Source organism: Cucumis melo, chromosome 10 (assembly GCF_025177605.1).
Source record: "Cucumis melo cultivar AY chromosome 10, USDA_Cmelo_AY_1.0, whole genome shotgun sequence".
Classification (NCBI taxonomy): domain Eukaryota; kingdom Viridiplantae; phylum Streptophyta; class Magnoliopsida; order Cucurbitales; family Cucurbitaceae; genus Cucumis; species Cucumis melo.
Window position 1 is genome coordinate 14,104,533 of NC_066866.1, and position 15,999 is coordinate 14,120,531.

A 15,999-nucleotide genomic window follows, 5' to 3' on the forward strand; every position below is an offset into this window, starting at 1 on the left:
TATCATAGTGAGCCACAGGCACTATGGAGAAAATTTATTGATGTTAAATATGAAAAAACCCACAAGGGAGAAGTGCCTACTCAAAGCAAGATTAGCAACTCCAATGCTCCATGGAAAGCCATCATAAGCAAGTACCAATGGTTCAATGAGAACTTAAATTGAAAAATTCAAAATGGTGATACATTATCCTTATGGAGTCACAATTGGAATGGTAATGCTTCTCTAAAGATCAGATTCCCTGGACTCTATGCTCTTTCTAGATCAAAAGAAGGATCCATCAAAGATATGTGAAACGAAAGAACCAAGGAAGAGCAATTGATATTTCTAATGCTATCATAACTGATATTTCTTGTAGTGATTCTATGTTTGCATGGGTTTCAATTATATACTTTGTTGGTATTTCCAACTATCATAACTTACAATTAACTACGAGATATATATTACTATTTCAAATATCTTTTTGTTACAATTTTCCTATTTGTTACTCATCCTTTTTATCTCTCTTTGCTACAACTATTGTTTACTATTTCTTAACCCATATTAAAATACCTTAAACACGAAATGTTAATTATAACCTACAAACTATTATAATCTATATACTATAGTTTCCACACATACTATAATAACCAATCCACGCACTCCAAACACACCTTTGTTGTGTTTTATAAGTAAATGATATGTTTTATATGTAATATCTGTGAAGCAATCCTCACAATCTGTAAACTGAATGGTATGTTTTATATGTAATATATGTGAGTTATAGGATTAAAAAGGAAATTAGCTTATAGTACGGTGAATCAAAAGTAATTTCCATAATGCATATTTGCGTAGCCTTGTATAACTAACAAACTTGTACCAAATGATAAATAAACACACATACTAAGCTAAATTTATCTCATTTACAATGTTCTTAGACCCTAATTCAAAGCCTTTGGAAAACAATCTTCACACCATTTGCAGGCTCCACAACCATTCTATATGAAGGGCAATGGTGATACTCTGGAGACAATGAGAATCTAAACTTGGAAACTATAAGAGAAATTATGATCTTCAATTCAACTAATGCGAAGTTCTTCCCTAAACATAGTCTAGGGCCTGCCCCAAATGGCACGTAGGCCTGAGGGAACTTGCACGCTTTAGCTACGCCATTTGCAAACCGCTCTGGCTTGAACTTATTGGCATCTTCTCCCCATATTTCGACTTCTCTGTGCAGCATCGGAATTAAAGTCCATAAGCAAACGCCCTTTGGAACCACCACATTCCCGAGTTGTGTCTCAGCAAACGTCTCCCTCGCCACAAATGCAGCTGGTGGGTACAATCGTAACGTTTCATGAATCACCATATTCACCTACATCCACCCGTTGTTTCATGCTAAGGTTAGGATAATATATATATGTCTACCATTTACCTTTTGTTTGAGTAACAATTAATTAGTATTTAAAATTTGCAACAATTTAGTTGAATATGCTAAAACTTAGACTCCATCAATACCCTTCCTTTATTTCTCATCATCACTTTAAAATTCATGATTTTTTTATTAAGCATCTTATTTTTCTCCACAAAAAGTTTTGAAGACCCATTATGTTACAAGTAAGTGTTAGAGTCAAGGAGTAAGTAACCGATTTCTTGATTAGTTCCGAAAGTTCGTAAACTTCACAACTACGAAAATATCAAGTTCTGTAACTCATTAACTTTTTATATACTATTGGGCTCCAAAACTAAACAACCTATAAAGCAAAGATAATTACAAATAAAATAATTAGATTCAAAATATTAGCTTATGTAGTAAGTGAATTCAAAATATTAACCTATGTAGCAACACTTTGAAAAAAATTGTAAATATAGCAAAATTTGTAAAATTTTATTGAAAATAAAAATTATAATTTTACTATATTTACAATTTTACTAATGTTATTATTATTTTATTATTATTCCTAAAATTACTGCAAATAAAACAGATTAAAGCACTTCTAGTCCTCCAAAAGCACTTCGGATCGTACAATTTAAAACAAACTGTCTCATTGAGAGAGAGAGAGAGAGAGAAGGGGGTTACCGATTTGAGTTGTAAAGTTGCAGTCGTGTCAAGGTGGCCGTCAGGACAAGCCTGAGCAAACTCAGAGCGGATACGGTCTTGCCATTCGGGGTGGAGAGCGAGGAGCATCAAGGACCAAGTGGCGGCCACGGCAGTGGACTCATGGCCGGCGAAGTAGATGCTCTTGCAGTTGTCAACAATGAAGTTCTTGGAAGAGTCCCTGGCTCCAATATTTGGGTCATTGATGGTGGCTTCCATTATTAGCTGCAACAAATCCTTGTCCGACGAGGAGGTTTTAGAGCATTCTTTTTGTCGTTGTTGAACTGTCTCCCATATTATTGACTCAATCTCCTTCTCCAACCTTTTTATGCTTTTGTGTTTTCGTGGTCGCAAAAATCTATCACTGTTCATCAAACAAAAACCTATATTAATCTTATTGCTATCCTCAATTTAAACACAATTCAACCCCTCAATTATTGTTAGTCTAAAGAGATGTTTTTTTTCTTTCTTTTATTGTTCAAATATAAAGCGATTGTAATTAAGAAAATAATAACTATTTGTTTTTTAAAAAATAATAATAATTTGAGTCACATTTAGTACATTTATTCTGTTAGACTCCTTTTGAGTTTTGATGCGCGAGAAAAACTTATAGTTGAGTTGTATTGAACCGGTAATAATTATAGAAAAGTTAATAAAAATTGACACAAATAATGATGTAAAAATTGTGAGTATTTTGGTGAAAAATGTGAGTTGATACCAATAAAAATGTAATAAAATTTTTAAAGTTTTTGCAAATAAAAAAAGTTTTTTTCTTCTTCTTATCTAACTCTCTCAGATTATTTTAGTTGTCAAAAACCTGTAAATGATTTTAAATATATGATAAAACATTTTTAAAACAATAAATAAAAGCAACTAAAAGGTTGAATTAATTTAAAACTATTTTTGAATAATATATTTTCACAGATAGATTGAAAAAACTTTTTAAGTGATCAACGATCAGAATCTATAAAATATATAGCCAGTAAGAAAATAAATATATATACACTTAAATATGCAACCAAAAAGTATTAATTTAAAACTATTTTTGAATAATATATTTTCACAAATAGATTGAAAAAACCTTTTTAAGTGATCAACGATCAGAATCTATAAAATATATAGCCAGTAGGAAAATAAATATATATACACTTAAATATGCAACCAAAAAGTTTTTATTCAAAATCTATTTTAGTGTATTAGAAAATATTTTATAAGAAAAATTAATTATATGGTGGAAGATATTTAAAACATGCTTCAATTGTACTCTATTGCATTCAATGAGTGATCCAATGAGGCAATAAAGATGTGACACCTCATAATGTAAGTAGACATTTATGTAGTGTAAGCAATAATCCAAATTGCATCCAGATGACAAAATTAAAATTCAAAAGAAATAACACCTAACTTTTTTGTTGGTATTATAAATGTAACAAATATGAAATATTATTAGAGGGTTATATCTACTTTTAAATTTCTTATTTTTACAGTTTAAAAAATGTATCGATTCTATTAACTTTTTTTTTTTGCTATTTTTTTAGGAGCCTCTAATCTATATCTACATCACTCAATCCATTCATTTTGTTTGAACAATTTTTTCTCAAATTCTTTTAAAGTATTTTTTTTTTCAATTGAAGTGTAGTAAAAAGATGTATGTCAGTTACAGTGTACCCAAATATATTACTAGTTTTTATAAACATTCCTATAAATCAATAATTTAAATCTTAATAATTATAATGTTTATATTCTAAAAAGTGAATTTAAAACGCTAGATCCAAAAGAAGATTGAAAAGGAAATTGAAGTTTGAAAAAAAGTTAACAAGTTGTTCAAATCCCTTCAAATTTAATGGATTGAATCAAGTAGAAACTAAACTTTGAACTATAATGACTCTTTTTATATTTTACTTTTATTTTTTTGTATTAATAAAATTAGTTGTGAAGGAAGAAAAAGGAGAGAAAATAAACCTCCATGAACTGTAACCAAACAGAAAGCTATCCTCAGAAATCAACTTCTGGAGATCTCTAAGCTTGGAAAAAATCTCTTTCCCCTTCTCATATGAGCTCCCAAAGCAAGCTCTAGAAATGACATCGGCCGAGAACTCTCTTAGATCTTCATCGACATCAATCTCGACGGTTCCGTCTCCAACCCTCCTTTCCCATTTGTTGATCAGACACGATGCCGCATCGACCATGTGGAACCCCATGGCCCGGACACGGTCCATGAAGAACTCGGAGGCAATGACCTTACGTTGCACTGCCCAAACAGAGCCGTTGGAGCGGACGACGCTTTGGCCAAGAATTGGAGCAAGCTTTCTGGTGACATAGAAAGGCTTCCCCACGTTGAGATTGTTGGAGAGGCTCAAGTCCTTAACAAGTTCAACCTTGTTGGCGTAAAGATGCTGTCTTGTCCCTGTCGAGTATGTGTATAATGGCCCTGCCAGACCAAAAAAACATCTCAAAGTTTCTCTACATTCAATTCATAGGGCCTCTCCTATTTACTCATCCATGCCCCATTCTTGTGATTATCACTCATGTTTGTGTCTGTGTTTACTTTATTTCTAACTCAACTTTTAAGAGTGTCTAATATTAAAGTTATTAAACTTAGAGTTTAATAAACCTTTCAATTATATGTCTAATAAGTTTTTAACAAATTCAAACTTTTTATAAATTCATTGTTGTCTATTATAAAAGAATTCTAAATTTTTTCGGTCCATTATATGTGGAAAGCTTCAAAAAATTGAAAAATTCAAAGGTTAAAGATGTAATTTTAAAAGTAAAGAAATATGAATTTTTAACCTAATTTATTTGTATTATAACAAAAGATGCACGTAGGACAAATTACTGAAAAGGACAATTCTAAATATAGCCAACTGTTTTGGATAGTGTGAGAGAAAGTTTAAAAGTACTTTCAAGTTTTGTATGCATTCTAGTTATTTTGGATAGAGCAGATTATTGTGGCAATGAAAAACAAAAAGAAATTAATGTTATAAGATGAATTCAATTATCATATAGATATAGATATATATTAATGATTTTTGTTTGTTGAGGACCCATTAAAAGGTGGAGAAATTTTATATCAGAAACGAACTTTCTTCGAATATTATGAAAGGATTTTTGTGTTTAAAGATGAAAATTTTAAGTTATTAATTAAACTCATATAAACCTTTGATCCTAAAACTAAAATGGAAATATGATTAAAAATAGTAAACGCATTAAAATAAAATGTGTATTTATTACCACTCACTATTTAATGGACACGAGTTGGGTTGAAGTCGAGGTTAAGAGAATTGACTTTTGATACTATTCATGAAAACTACTTTGTCTATTTAAATTGTATTTAAAAAAAAAAAAAAACTAATATTGAATTTACAAAACGTGTAATAAATTTTGCTCAATCTTTTAGACGGTGGAATGATTTGAGGCAACAATAATATTTAATTTTAGTCAGAATATTAAAATCTCCACTACTCATATAAAATTACAATAGTGTCTCAAAACAATAATATATATATATATATATGTACCATTACAAAGGAGGAGATTTTTTTCTTTAAATTATTCCTTGAAGTTTGGATTGCATATAAAATTAATTCATTATCTTTCAATGGTCCACTCGCTCAACATACAACACATACTCTCAATTTAATGTAACATTTCATAAAATTAAATTTGTAGGAAAAGAATTTAATATTATTTCTGAGTGAAAAAAAATAAAAAAAATAATCACAAATTAAAAAATATATATATATATCAAACTATTTACTTAAATATAAAAAGAAAAACCTGAATAAACTTCTATCAACCTCGACTTGTTATAATTTAATCCAAAAATACAAAAGGAAAGAAATTAACAAGAAAAATACCATATTGCTTCCTCCACTCGACGAAATAGGGAAAGAGAGTAGATGTATAATCATGAGCAACAATCGCCGAAGCACAATGCAATGGAGAAGCCATAGCAGCCGTTTGCAACTGGATCTTTTGCATCTCCGGCAAGTTACCATATAAAATGGACGGTGGCGGTCCAGTCACGCCTTGTGCTCTCAACTTCCTTCTCACGTCCGCCGTCCTCCTCCACGCACCGTAGAAGTAAAAATGGAGCAATATCATCACCACTGCCATCACAACCGCGGTTGGGAAAACCAACACAAAACCACTAATTACATACCCCTCCATATCGCAATGAAAAACTTCTAACTTTCTCTTCTCCTTCTCCTTCTTATGAACATTAGTCTTGTAATCTTCTATGTATTATATTGGGAAAAAGAAGTCAAAATGGGAGTGATGTAAGAGAGAGAAGACGCTGAAAGATTAGCATCGGACGGAAGAGAGAGAAAGGAAGAATAGAGAAAGGACCCACTTCACATGTGAAAGTATTAACATTGCCTTATAATTTTCCTTCCTTTTTTATTATTGATTTTCTTTTTCTCCGGTGAGATGGTTTAAAATCTCTATAGATATGAAAATGTTGATGTCTCAGTTTTATATAAACGGTCATAAAATTGTTGCAAGTATTTTTAAAAGAAATTAGATAACTAACTTCTTATGTATATTATATATTTACCTACATGGGAATTTTATTGTTTATTTAATTTTTTTATGATTTAGAGATTTTTTTTTATATTTTATTATGAAAATATAGATTTTTGGCGGTTGAACTCATACAAATGTGAAAATGTTCATATGACGACATAAATTTATTACCATGATTATCAGTGGCATAGCTAGAAATTTAAGCTAGGGGCACACTTAATTTCATATTTATTTATAGTATTAGAAGTTTAATCCATTCAACACTAAATCAACATCTATATAAATGATCTGATCTAAACTTTAAAAATGTGGATAATAGGTAATATAAATGTTCATTTGACCCCATTGTCCACACGTGGATCTACTCGTAGCACAAGTTCATATAAACACATCAATAGAATATTTAAATTATATAATATCATCAAAATGAGCAAAACTAAGCCATAGTGACAAATCCAAAATTCCTCATTAGAAGGACAACTTTGTATAAGTTTAAAATTTTAGCTTCTTAGCATCTCAATTTGTGTAATTTATAGTTTTTAAACTTTAAATAATATATATATAGTAAATCACGACATCCCTATTGTGTGTTTAATACGTAGTACCAAACATATTTAAAGTTTAGACCACCTCTAGCCAAAATTTGAGTGCTTTGTATTTATATTGTTTTTGTATATATATTATTAAAATATGTTTAGATTTTAGGTTAATTTTTATAAATATAACGAGACCACATATTATGGTTTGTGTAATAAAAACAAAAGCCCAATATTAAGTCAGTCAAATATTTTTTATAAATTTTAGATTTGTCCTTGAATATTGCCGACAATTCGTCGCTTCTCTTTCTTCTTCTTCTTTGCGATTTATTCATCTTCTTTTCTCAAATGTTTCATCTTCTATTGATCCAAATTTTCTTTCTTATATTTTAAACGATTTATTTTTCTATTTAAATCTTTTATTTCATCTTCCCTATTTCGGCAAGATTGTTCGAAGCTATTTCATCTTTCTCATATTCAAGAATATCAAAATCGTTTTAAATATCATGCATTTTGACATAATCTAAACAATCGTCTACTATTGTCAACATGATCTTAACACGATCGTTTAAATTTAAAGTCCACTTCCGACCATCGTTTAAAAAGAACTACATGATCGTGTTGATATGAACTAATTAAACGATCGTGTACCAATATCTAAATGATCTTGTATCCAAGATCATTCAGATTTGGTACAAAATTGTATACCAAGATCATTTAGTTTTGATACAAGATCTTGTATCAAGATTGTTTAGATTTGGTACAAGATTGGTTAAGTATTAGTATACGATCATGTATCATGATCGTTTAGAACAAGACTACTCACGTGCATGCGTAACTAATTAATCGCATGTCGACAGGGTTATATTTAGTATTTTTCAGGATTATTCTATATACGGTGTAAATATTTTACTGATTTGTTATATTTTTAAAAAAAAAATTCCAAAATTTATATTAAAAAAAGTAAAAACTAATAAATTACACCGGGGCACGTGCCTCCAAGCACCCTTGTTGCCCCGCTAGGGAAGGATATGGGCTTATATTATATATTGTTATTAAAATGGTTTTTCACATATTCACGTATCTATCAACTTTTCTTGTCTCATACTTTTAGGGTTGGACTGGACATGAAGAGTGAATAATTTCTATTTTATTTATTTTTATTTATTTGCTTGAAGGGAGAGTGTGTTATAGGGTATTAAATTTATGTTTGACAACATTTTTTTTTATATTTCTACATGCCAACGTGCGATCATGAATCAAAGTTTTCGTTATATTATATAAAAAAAGAAAACAATAAGACATTAAAAAAAAAAGATCACACATAATTGACATGTTGGAAGAATATCCACGTAACATGATTTCATCTTTTTCCATAAAATAAGGCTTAAATACTTTTGTGTCATCAACATTTTAACCCTGCAAATTAGCTACTATTCTAACTTGAAAAATAATAGGAGGGAGATTAAAACATATTTTTCTTCCGACTTATGTATTTCTTAAAATTTGAGAAAACTAGAATATTTTTTTATTTACTTGAAATTAAAGAGAAAAGTTTTTTGATATGTTATTTATAATAATTTTTGCATGTTGATTATACATTTATACATCTTGAATTATGGATTATCAAGTAAAAGTATTTATCTTTTACAGATTCACTAATAGTGATAGCATCGTCAAATAATTGTTTCGTACAGTAAATATTGTGATGAAAAGTTAAGATTTGAGGATAAATTTGATCCCAGCTAGCTTCCGTAAAATAAATATTAGAGGACTAATTTATACTTTTGTATCTCTTGGAAAAGTTTCTAATTCTGTTCATATTATGTGATGAAAAGTTAAGATTTAAGGATAAACTCAAATCCTAGCTCCCAATAAAGTAGATATTGGATGACTAATTTGAACTTCTATATCTGTTAGAAAAAGTTTTAATACTATTTATGTGATGTAATGAAAAGTTAAGATTTAAAGATAAACTCGATTTTAACTCCCACAGAGTCGATATTGGATATGAGTAATTTGTACTTTTATACCTCTAGGAAAATTTTATAATACTATTCATATTATGAATTATATATATGGTTTTTTTTTTCAAAAATAGAACAAAACACGAAAATATTTACACCATTTAGAATAATTTTGAAAAACGGAAAAGCTCACAAGTCCACAACATGACATAACAAAAATACCTCACAATTAATCAGTCACACGCGTGAAAAATGATTTTGTACCCAGTCTAAATAATCTTATACCCCAGTCTAAATGATCTTGTGTCAAATCTAAACACTCTTGTACCCATGTATCTAGTCTAAACGATCTTGTATACCTAGTCTAAACGACCTTGTATCCAGTCTAAACGATCTTGTACCTGGTTTAAATAATCTTGTATCAAATCTAAACGATCTTTGTACATGATCTTGTACGCTTGTAACCAGTCTAAACGATCTTGTACCTTTGGAACCTAATCTAAACAAGCTTGTACCTAGTCTAAACGATCCTGTACCAAATCCAAACAATCTTTACTAAATGATTTTGTACCCTTGTATCCATTCTAAATGACCTTGTACCCTGGTACCCAATCTAAACGATCTTTTAGTGATAGTGGTTTATCTTTGTCTATTTAGGATAGACAACTGATCATTTAGATATTATACACAATCGTTTAGATCTTGTACAAAGAAGAAAAATATGAAGAAATTAATAATATGAAAAGGAGAAAAATAAATCGCAAAGAAGAAGAAAATGAAGTGAAGGGAAGAATATGGTTCTCGCAATATTCAAAAACACAAAGGGCAAATTTGAAATTTATGAAAAACAATGGTGGCTTTATGTGTCATGGCCCGCCCCATCCCGCCCTGCCAACCATTTCACGCGATCGAGAGGAGGCATGTCGCCTAGACATCCAACGCGTATCTCTCCACGAGATGACAAGTTGAACGGCTAGTAAGCGAAAAACTCTATACTCTATTGTAGAGTCCCAACTTGAACTTGAAAGGCCTTTTCAACTCGAAACGCCTAGAGTCATGGATGCAAGTTTTTTAATAAAAAAATCAATGAATTTCATATGTGTATGATCGAAATACAAAAAAAAAAAAAAAGAAAAAGATTAGGACCAATATGGACCCGAAAATAAAAACTGAGTCTGAGACATCTACATTCAGTTATTTTTTGGAAATCATTCAAAATTCTTCAAAATGACCCCATTTTGGTCCTAAAAATGAAATTTTAAAATGTTTTCAAACTGGCCAAAGTTTGGTGATTTTTTGTAGGTTATATCGTTGACTATTTTTCGTATGTTTTAGATTGTACCTTAGTCCTCCCATAATGAGTTCTATATGCGGCCTATTGTTCATGTAAATATTTCATGGACACATCCAAGGTTGTGGATGCTAGGTTTTTAACTAAAAACAACAAATTACAAATCGATAGGACCAAAATATCGAAAACAAATTGTTTGAGGACTACTTTTGACCAGAAAATAAAAACTGTGTGACATCTATGTTCAGCTATTTTTTGTAAACCATCAAAATTCCTCAAAATGACCCCATTTTGGACCTAAGAATGAAATTTCAAGGGTTCTGACATTGGCTAAAGTTTGGTCATTTTTTATAGGTTTTATTATATCATTGACAGTTTTTCGTTCATTTTGGGTTGTACATTAGTTCTGCTATAAGGTGCTATCTTCACGGCGTATAGTTCATGTAAATGTATCAAGGATAGGTCCAAGGTCATAGATGATAGTTTTTGAACAAAAAGATCAATAAATTACATATGTGTAGGACCAAAATACCAAAGAGAAACTGTTTGAGGACTAATTTGGAACCAAAAAAACAAAAATGAGTCTAGGACATCTATGTACAATTATTTTTGGAAAAACTTTCAAAAATTCCTTAAAATCTCCCCATTTTGGACCTAGGAGTGAAATTTCAAGGATTTTGACACTGGCCAAAGTTTGATCATTTTTTATAGGCTATATCATTAAAGTTTTTCGTCCATTTTTCGTTATACATTAGTCCTCTCGTAAGGAGCTCTCTTCATATTCAATTCATGAAAATGTGTCATAGACATCTTCAGGGTCGTGGGTGCAAGTTTTTTAACCAAAAAGCAATGAAGAATTCCCTAACATAGTTATTTATATAGATCGATTATTTGTGAGCTAGCTCCCTCTTTTTGTTAGTGTTTTCTTTAATGTAGGGTTATGTACGTTTATTTTGTGGATATTTTAATTGAATTTTTCACTGATTTTTACATGCTTTTTAAGGAAAAGATACTTTCATTTTTACAAGTGAGAATTTATTGATGTCACACCCCACTCCAAATCAATCAATGCGGTGAGTGGAGACGTGACCGTCTGAACATTCTACGCAAGATTCTCCATGAAACAACGTGCAAAACAGCTAGTAAGTGGAAATAAAAACAACCAATTTAGATGCAACTGAACTTAGCTTGACTTGACTTTGAATAACACAATGCAGCGGAATAATCAATAAACAACTTCTCTTTATTTTGAACATGTGTTCTTTCATACTGCAGTTTCCTAAATACGACGAACTAAACTTACACTTGAACAACTCCTTTCATATAGGCTTCTATATACAAAATAGTTTCTTAATTACTAGAAATACAAAGTAAAAGAGTTTAGATTGGTTGATCAGCTTTTCTGCGTAGCAACCAATCTTAACCTTTCTTACTTGGCCTCGATGCCTACACCTAGGAAGGGAAATGTAAATCGTAAGTCAAATATTAAGTGAATGAGAGGTTAGAAATACCTTTTAGGAAATACAAATCAATCACATAAATTCATTTTTATTTTGTAAATTCAGGCTCTCAACGCCTCATTTTTCTTAAATCACAGAAATCACACATTAGTTTCCTCTTATTCCTTGCCACTAGTTGTTCCCTATGCCAAGGCTACTGGGATTCACTCTCACAGACATCTTGCGTATCTGAAAATTTCTCTAGTTCATTTCTTGTTATTCAGGGTGTCCACAAGACAGCTTTCATATTATATGCACACCACATAATAACAGCTCACTTAATAGGAATAAGGCTCATGGTTTACTCGTGCACAAGCATCGTAATCATCACATAGAAACCAATAGTTTTCTCTTTTCAAATAACAACATCAATATCAACACAACAATATATAAGTATATAGAACACGTAATATACAACTACAGACTCAGAAAGAATACTTTCAAAACACATCCTTTTTTTATGATAATCACTCACAAAATACATAAGTTTTCTTCTTTTCAGAATGCCTAGTTCACTTTCTCGTCTTGTCTAGCTTTTTAGCAAGCAGTGCAACCTTAGCTATTCCTCGACAACTATCATAATAACAACACTTTCTTTGATCCTTTCAATCTTATTTATAGTAATCTTTAAATATGATCAATCATCAATTAAACCTCTCTTAGCTTGCCATGTCTTATACTAATCTTTAAATAAGATTAGTCATTACTTAAACCGCTCTTAGCTCGTCACGTCCTACTTATACTTTACACATGTCTTCTTCTAACTCATTAGGCCATGCAACCAACTTAAACTCAACACGTAGCCAGCAGTTAACTCAAGATCAGACATTTCTCTTGAAATGCTAAACTTATCTTCTCCAAATATTGAACTCTTTCTCATCTGACTTTTTCCTCCTATTACTACACAGAATGCCTGTCTTGAAGCAAGTTCGAATTTTCTACTCTGCCAGACTTTGACCGGCTTGAATCAAAGCCATTATTCTTGCTGGTTTTTCTCAAAGAAGGTGGTAAGAAGAATCGAGATCTACTTTCCACAACTCTTCTACAAAATGCCTACTTCGCTGCAACAACATTTAGGCGCAAGCACTTCTCCCCCATTGTCTTACCTCAAAATGCAACCTTCTTCATACTTAACCAAAATAATCCTTTCATCAAGGCTCCTCTTCAACAAAGCTCCTCTATTCTCAAATCTGGGCCTCACAATTTTGTTGGATATGAAAAAAATTCCCTATTAATTTGAATATAAATAATATGTAAGTAAGGATGACAATATCTTCAAGGTATGTGAACACTCGAAAATAGGAAGGGTATATAAAAGAACTGAGATCACATGTGAATAACATGAATTATGAGTATAATAAAGTATGACCAAGAAAGGGTTTAGGGTGCATTTGGAAGTGATAGTTGGTTTGTGATTTTTAGAAAAAGAGGTTTAGGTACAATTGATTTTTAAACAAGCAAATTTTCATATATTTAGAATTGATTTTCAATCATTTTTTTGTTTCTAAAAGTTTATTTAAAGTTATCCGTAGTAATTGCAATTTCTATTTGAGAAATAATTATTTAACTAAATACTTATGGTAAATCTTTATTTTCATTTAATCTATAATATCTATAATATCCAAGTAGTTCATATATGTTTATATATATATATATATATATATAGATATATGTATGTATGTATGTATGTATATATGTATGTATGTATGTATATATCTATATATATGTATGTATGTATATATATATATGTATGTATGTATGTATATATATATATGTATGTATGTATGTATATATATATATGTATGTATGTATGTATATATATATATGTATGTATATATATATATATATATATATATATATATATGTATGTATGTATGTATATATATATATATATGTATGTATCAAAAGAAAATTCAAAACATATATAATTGTTTATTTTATTAATAATTGAATGACAAACAATGCCTATCATTTTTTCTTCCAATATTTAGAATTTAAAAAAATTTACAAATCGGTAAAAAACAATATTTTACATAAAAATTGAATTAGATAACTATTTTAGGAGTGATTTCTAGTCAATCACTAAACAAAATGCACCAACCACCTAATTCCTCCAAAATCAAATATTGGAAATTATTTTATATTTTTCTAAAATCAAATTGACATGATTTTATATATTTCTAAAATCAATTTTAGTTCATGCCAAACACCATCATTTGGCTAAAAAATGAATTTGGCCAAAAAAATTTTTTTGACCATCTCAAAATCACTCCCAAGCATACCATAAAATTAAAATTTTCTATCTATATTAACAAGTTACATTTTTCAGTTCGATTGCTTAATCATAATAAGCATGCTTATTAGGTACATATAGGACAGGGGGCACATGCCCCTAAACTTATTAGTTTTTGCATTTTTAATATTATTCACACGAGATTTTTGGAGAAATTTGATTCGTGGAGTTGAACTTGCGTTGATGTTGTATTTATGTTGATTTGATACGATGTGGTTTGATTTCTAGAATTTGATCCTCTGATTCGCTCTCGGCTGGATGCTTACACTTGATTTTAGGAAGTGAAGCATGTGAGGTTCTAGAAGTTAGAGTCTTTGAAGAAAACTTGTATCTTCAAAGGAGCTTCAATCTTTGAGGACGGTCAACTTCAGGAGTTAAGGAGTCTTCAGGTTCGGGGGAGAATTCTCTCTAGACCTTCTAAAGTCAAAAATTTTCAACCCCACAAATGAAGAGAACTTCTCTATATATGGAGTTCCCTGGTGGGCTTTTATGAACTTAGACCTAGTTGGTCCATGGATCAGATCCATGAGCTCAATCACATGAATTTGGGTCATATTTAACCTTTAGGCTAAATTAAGCTTATTTTTTTGCTCAATTGAATTTTAGCCCAAGTAAATAATATTTAATTGAACCAAAATGATTAATTTCATCCAATTGACATAATAAAGACATGTGACATCATTAGAATTGACCAATTTGTCTTTAAATTTAATTTGGAACACATGCCAATTTTTAGTTAATCTCATATGCAATTATTTTAGTAAATAACGTGGCAATTTGTGATTGGTTCTAAAGTTTCTTATTCAACAAATATAAATTTTAAATAATTTTAAAAATATATATCAAAAGTCAACCGGTTTTACAAAATATGATGATGGTGTAGCAATGAGTGGGGCATGGTGAGAATTTCGTGGTAACGAGTTTGGAAGAGTAAAAAATATTAAAAGAACTCATGTTTTAACTCTTACAAGCTTTTTAAGATAAGTCTATCTAGATTACAAAAAAAAAATACAAAGGCCATAATCAAGTGCCAAGTTCAAATTCCAAAAGGTCCTTTTGGGTAAAACCAAATCCAAAATAATAAGGGTCATTCCTAAAGTGAACAATAACATACCATAGTAGAGATATATGGAAGAAAGTCTATAACCTTTGAACTTTTGCATTCCTAGTCTTCCAGTGGAATAAGTGGATGAGTTGGATTTTAGATTAGTTGAAGACTAGGATTAAGTTGAAATATTGGTTCAAAAAAGGGTTAAATAGAATTGTATTAAGGTAGTATCCTAAGTGTCATTGTTGGAGTGTTATTGTTGTGAGTCATTATAATAGTGTCATGGTTATTGGAAGAATGAAAGTTTAAAAAAGATTAGCTAAGTGTCACGTAGACGGCCAAAGCAAAGGATGAGGAGTCTTGCGTGATGTTAGGCATTTTGCGATAGAAAACCTATAAGGACAAGAGATTGGATGGCAAGGACACACCCTAGATGAGGAAAACCTTGCTAGGCATATAAATGTGCTTTGCATGCAACACAAGGGCTAGGTGAGTTAGCCATGCGACAAAGAAATTGAAGGAACAAAATGAGAGGGTTGAGCCGGCAAGACTAGGTAGCATGGAGTGTGAAGGGCACCTCTATACGTTGAAGCATGCGGCCAAGTAACCCATAGTTAAGTGAGATGATGTGGATCACTACAAGAAATAGTGGGTCTCTTAATGCATAAAAGCATTAACATATATGCCAAAGGGCGTCTGGAAAGGATCTTTCGACGTATATAGGACCATCGGGAAGAAAGTCAGAAGTATCGCATCGGAGGAGT

The 15,999-nt window shown here is 30.7% G+C and overlaps 1 protein-coding gene across 1 annotated transcript; it reads right to left on the reverse strand.

Annotated features, from left to right (window-relative positions):
• Nucleotides 1-788: 788 nt before the first annotated feature.
• Nucleotides 789-6,326, reverse strand: LOC103502912 (cytochrome P450 714A1-like). The gene is made up of 4 exons (XM_008467035.2): nt 5,932-6,326; nt 4,034-4,502; nt 2,054-2,435; nt 789-1,348 (listed from the first exon to the last, which is right to left on the reverse strand). The coding sequence occupies exons 1-4, from the start codon at nt 6,242-6,244 to the stop codon at nt 923-925; spliced, it is 1,590 nt and encodes a 529-aa protein (XP_008465257.2). The 5' UTR covers nt 6,245-6,326; the 3' UTR covers nt 789-922.
• Nucleotides 6,327-15,999: the final 9,673 nt, after the last annotated feature.

Bases quoted from the DNA above. Each gene is read 5' to 3' on its own strand.
- LOC103502912 (XM_008467035.2), bottom strand. From the start codon at position 6,244: ATGGAGGGGTATGTAATTAGTGGTTTTGTGTTGGTTTTCCCAACCGCG. The intron at 2,436-4,033 runs GTTTATTTTCTC...TTTGATGAACAG, and splicing joins TTTGGTTACAGTTCATGGAG to TGATAGATTTTTGCGACCAC. The intron at 1,349-2,053 runs GTAACCCCCTTC...GGGTGGATGTAG, and splicing joins CAACTTTACAACTCAAATCG to GTGAATATGGTGATTCATGA.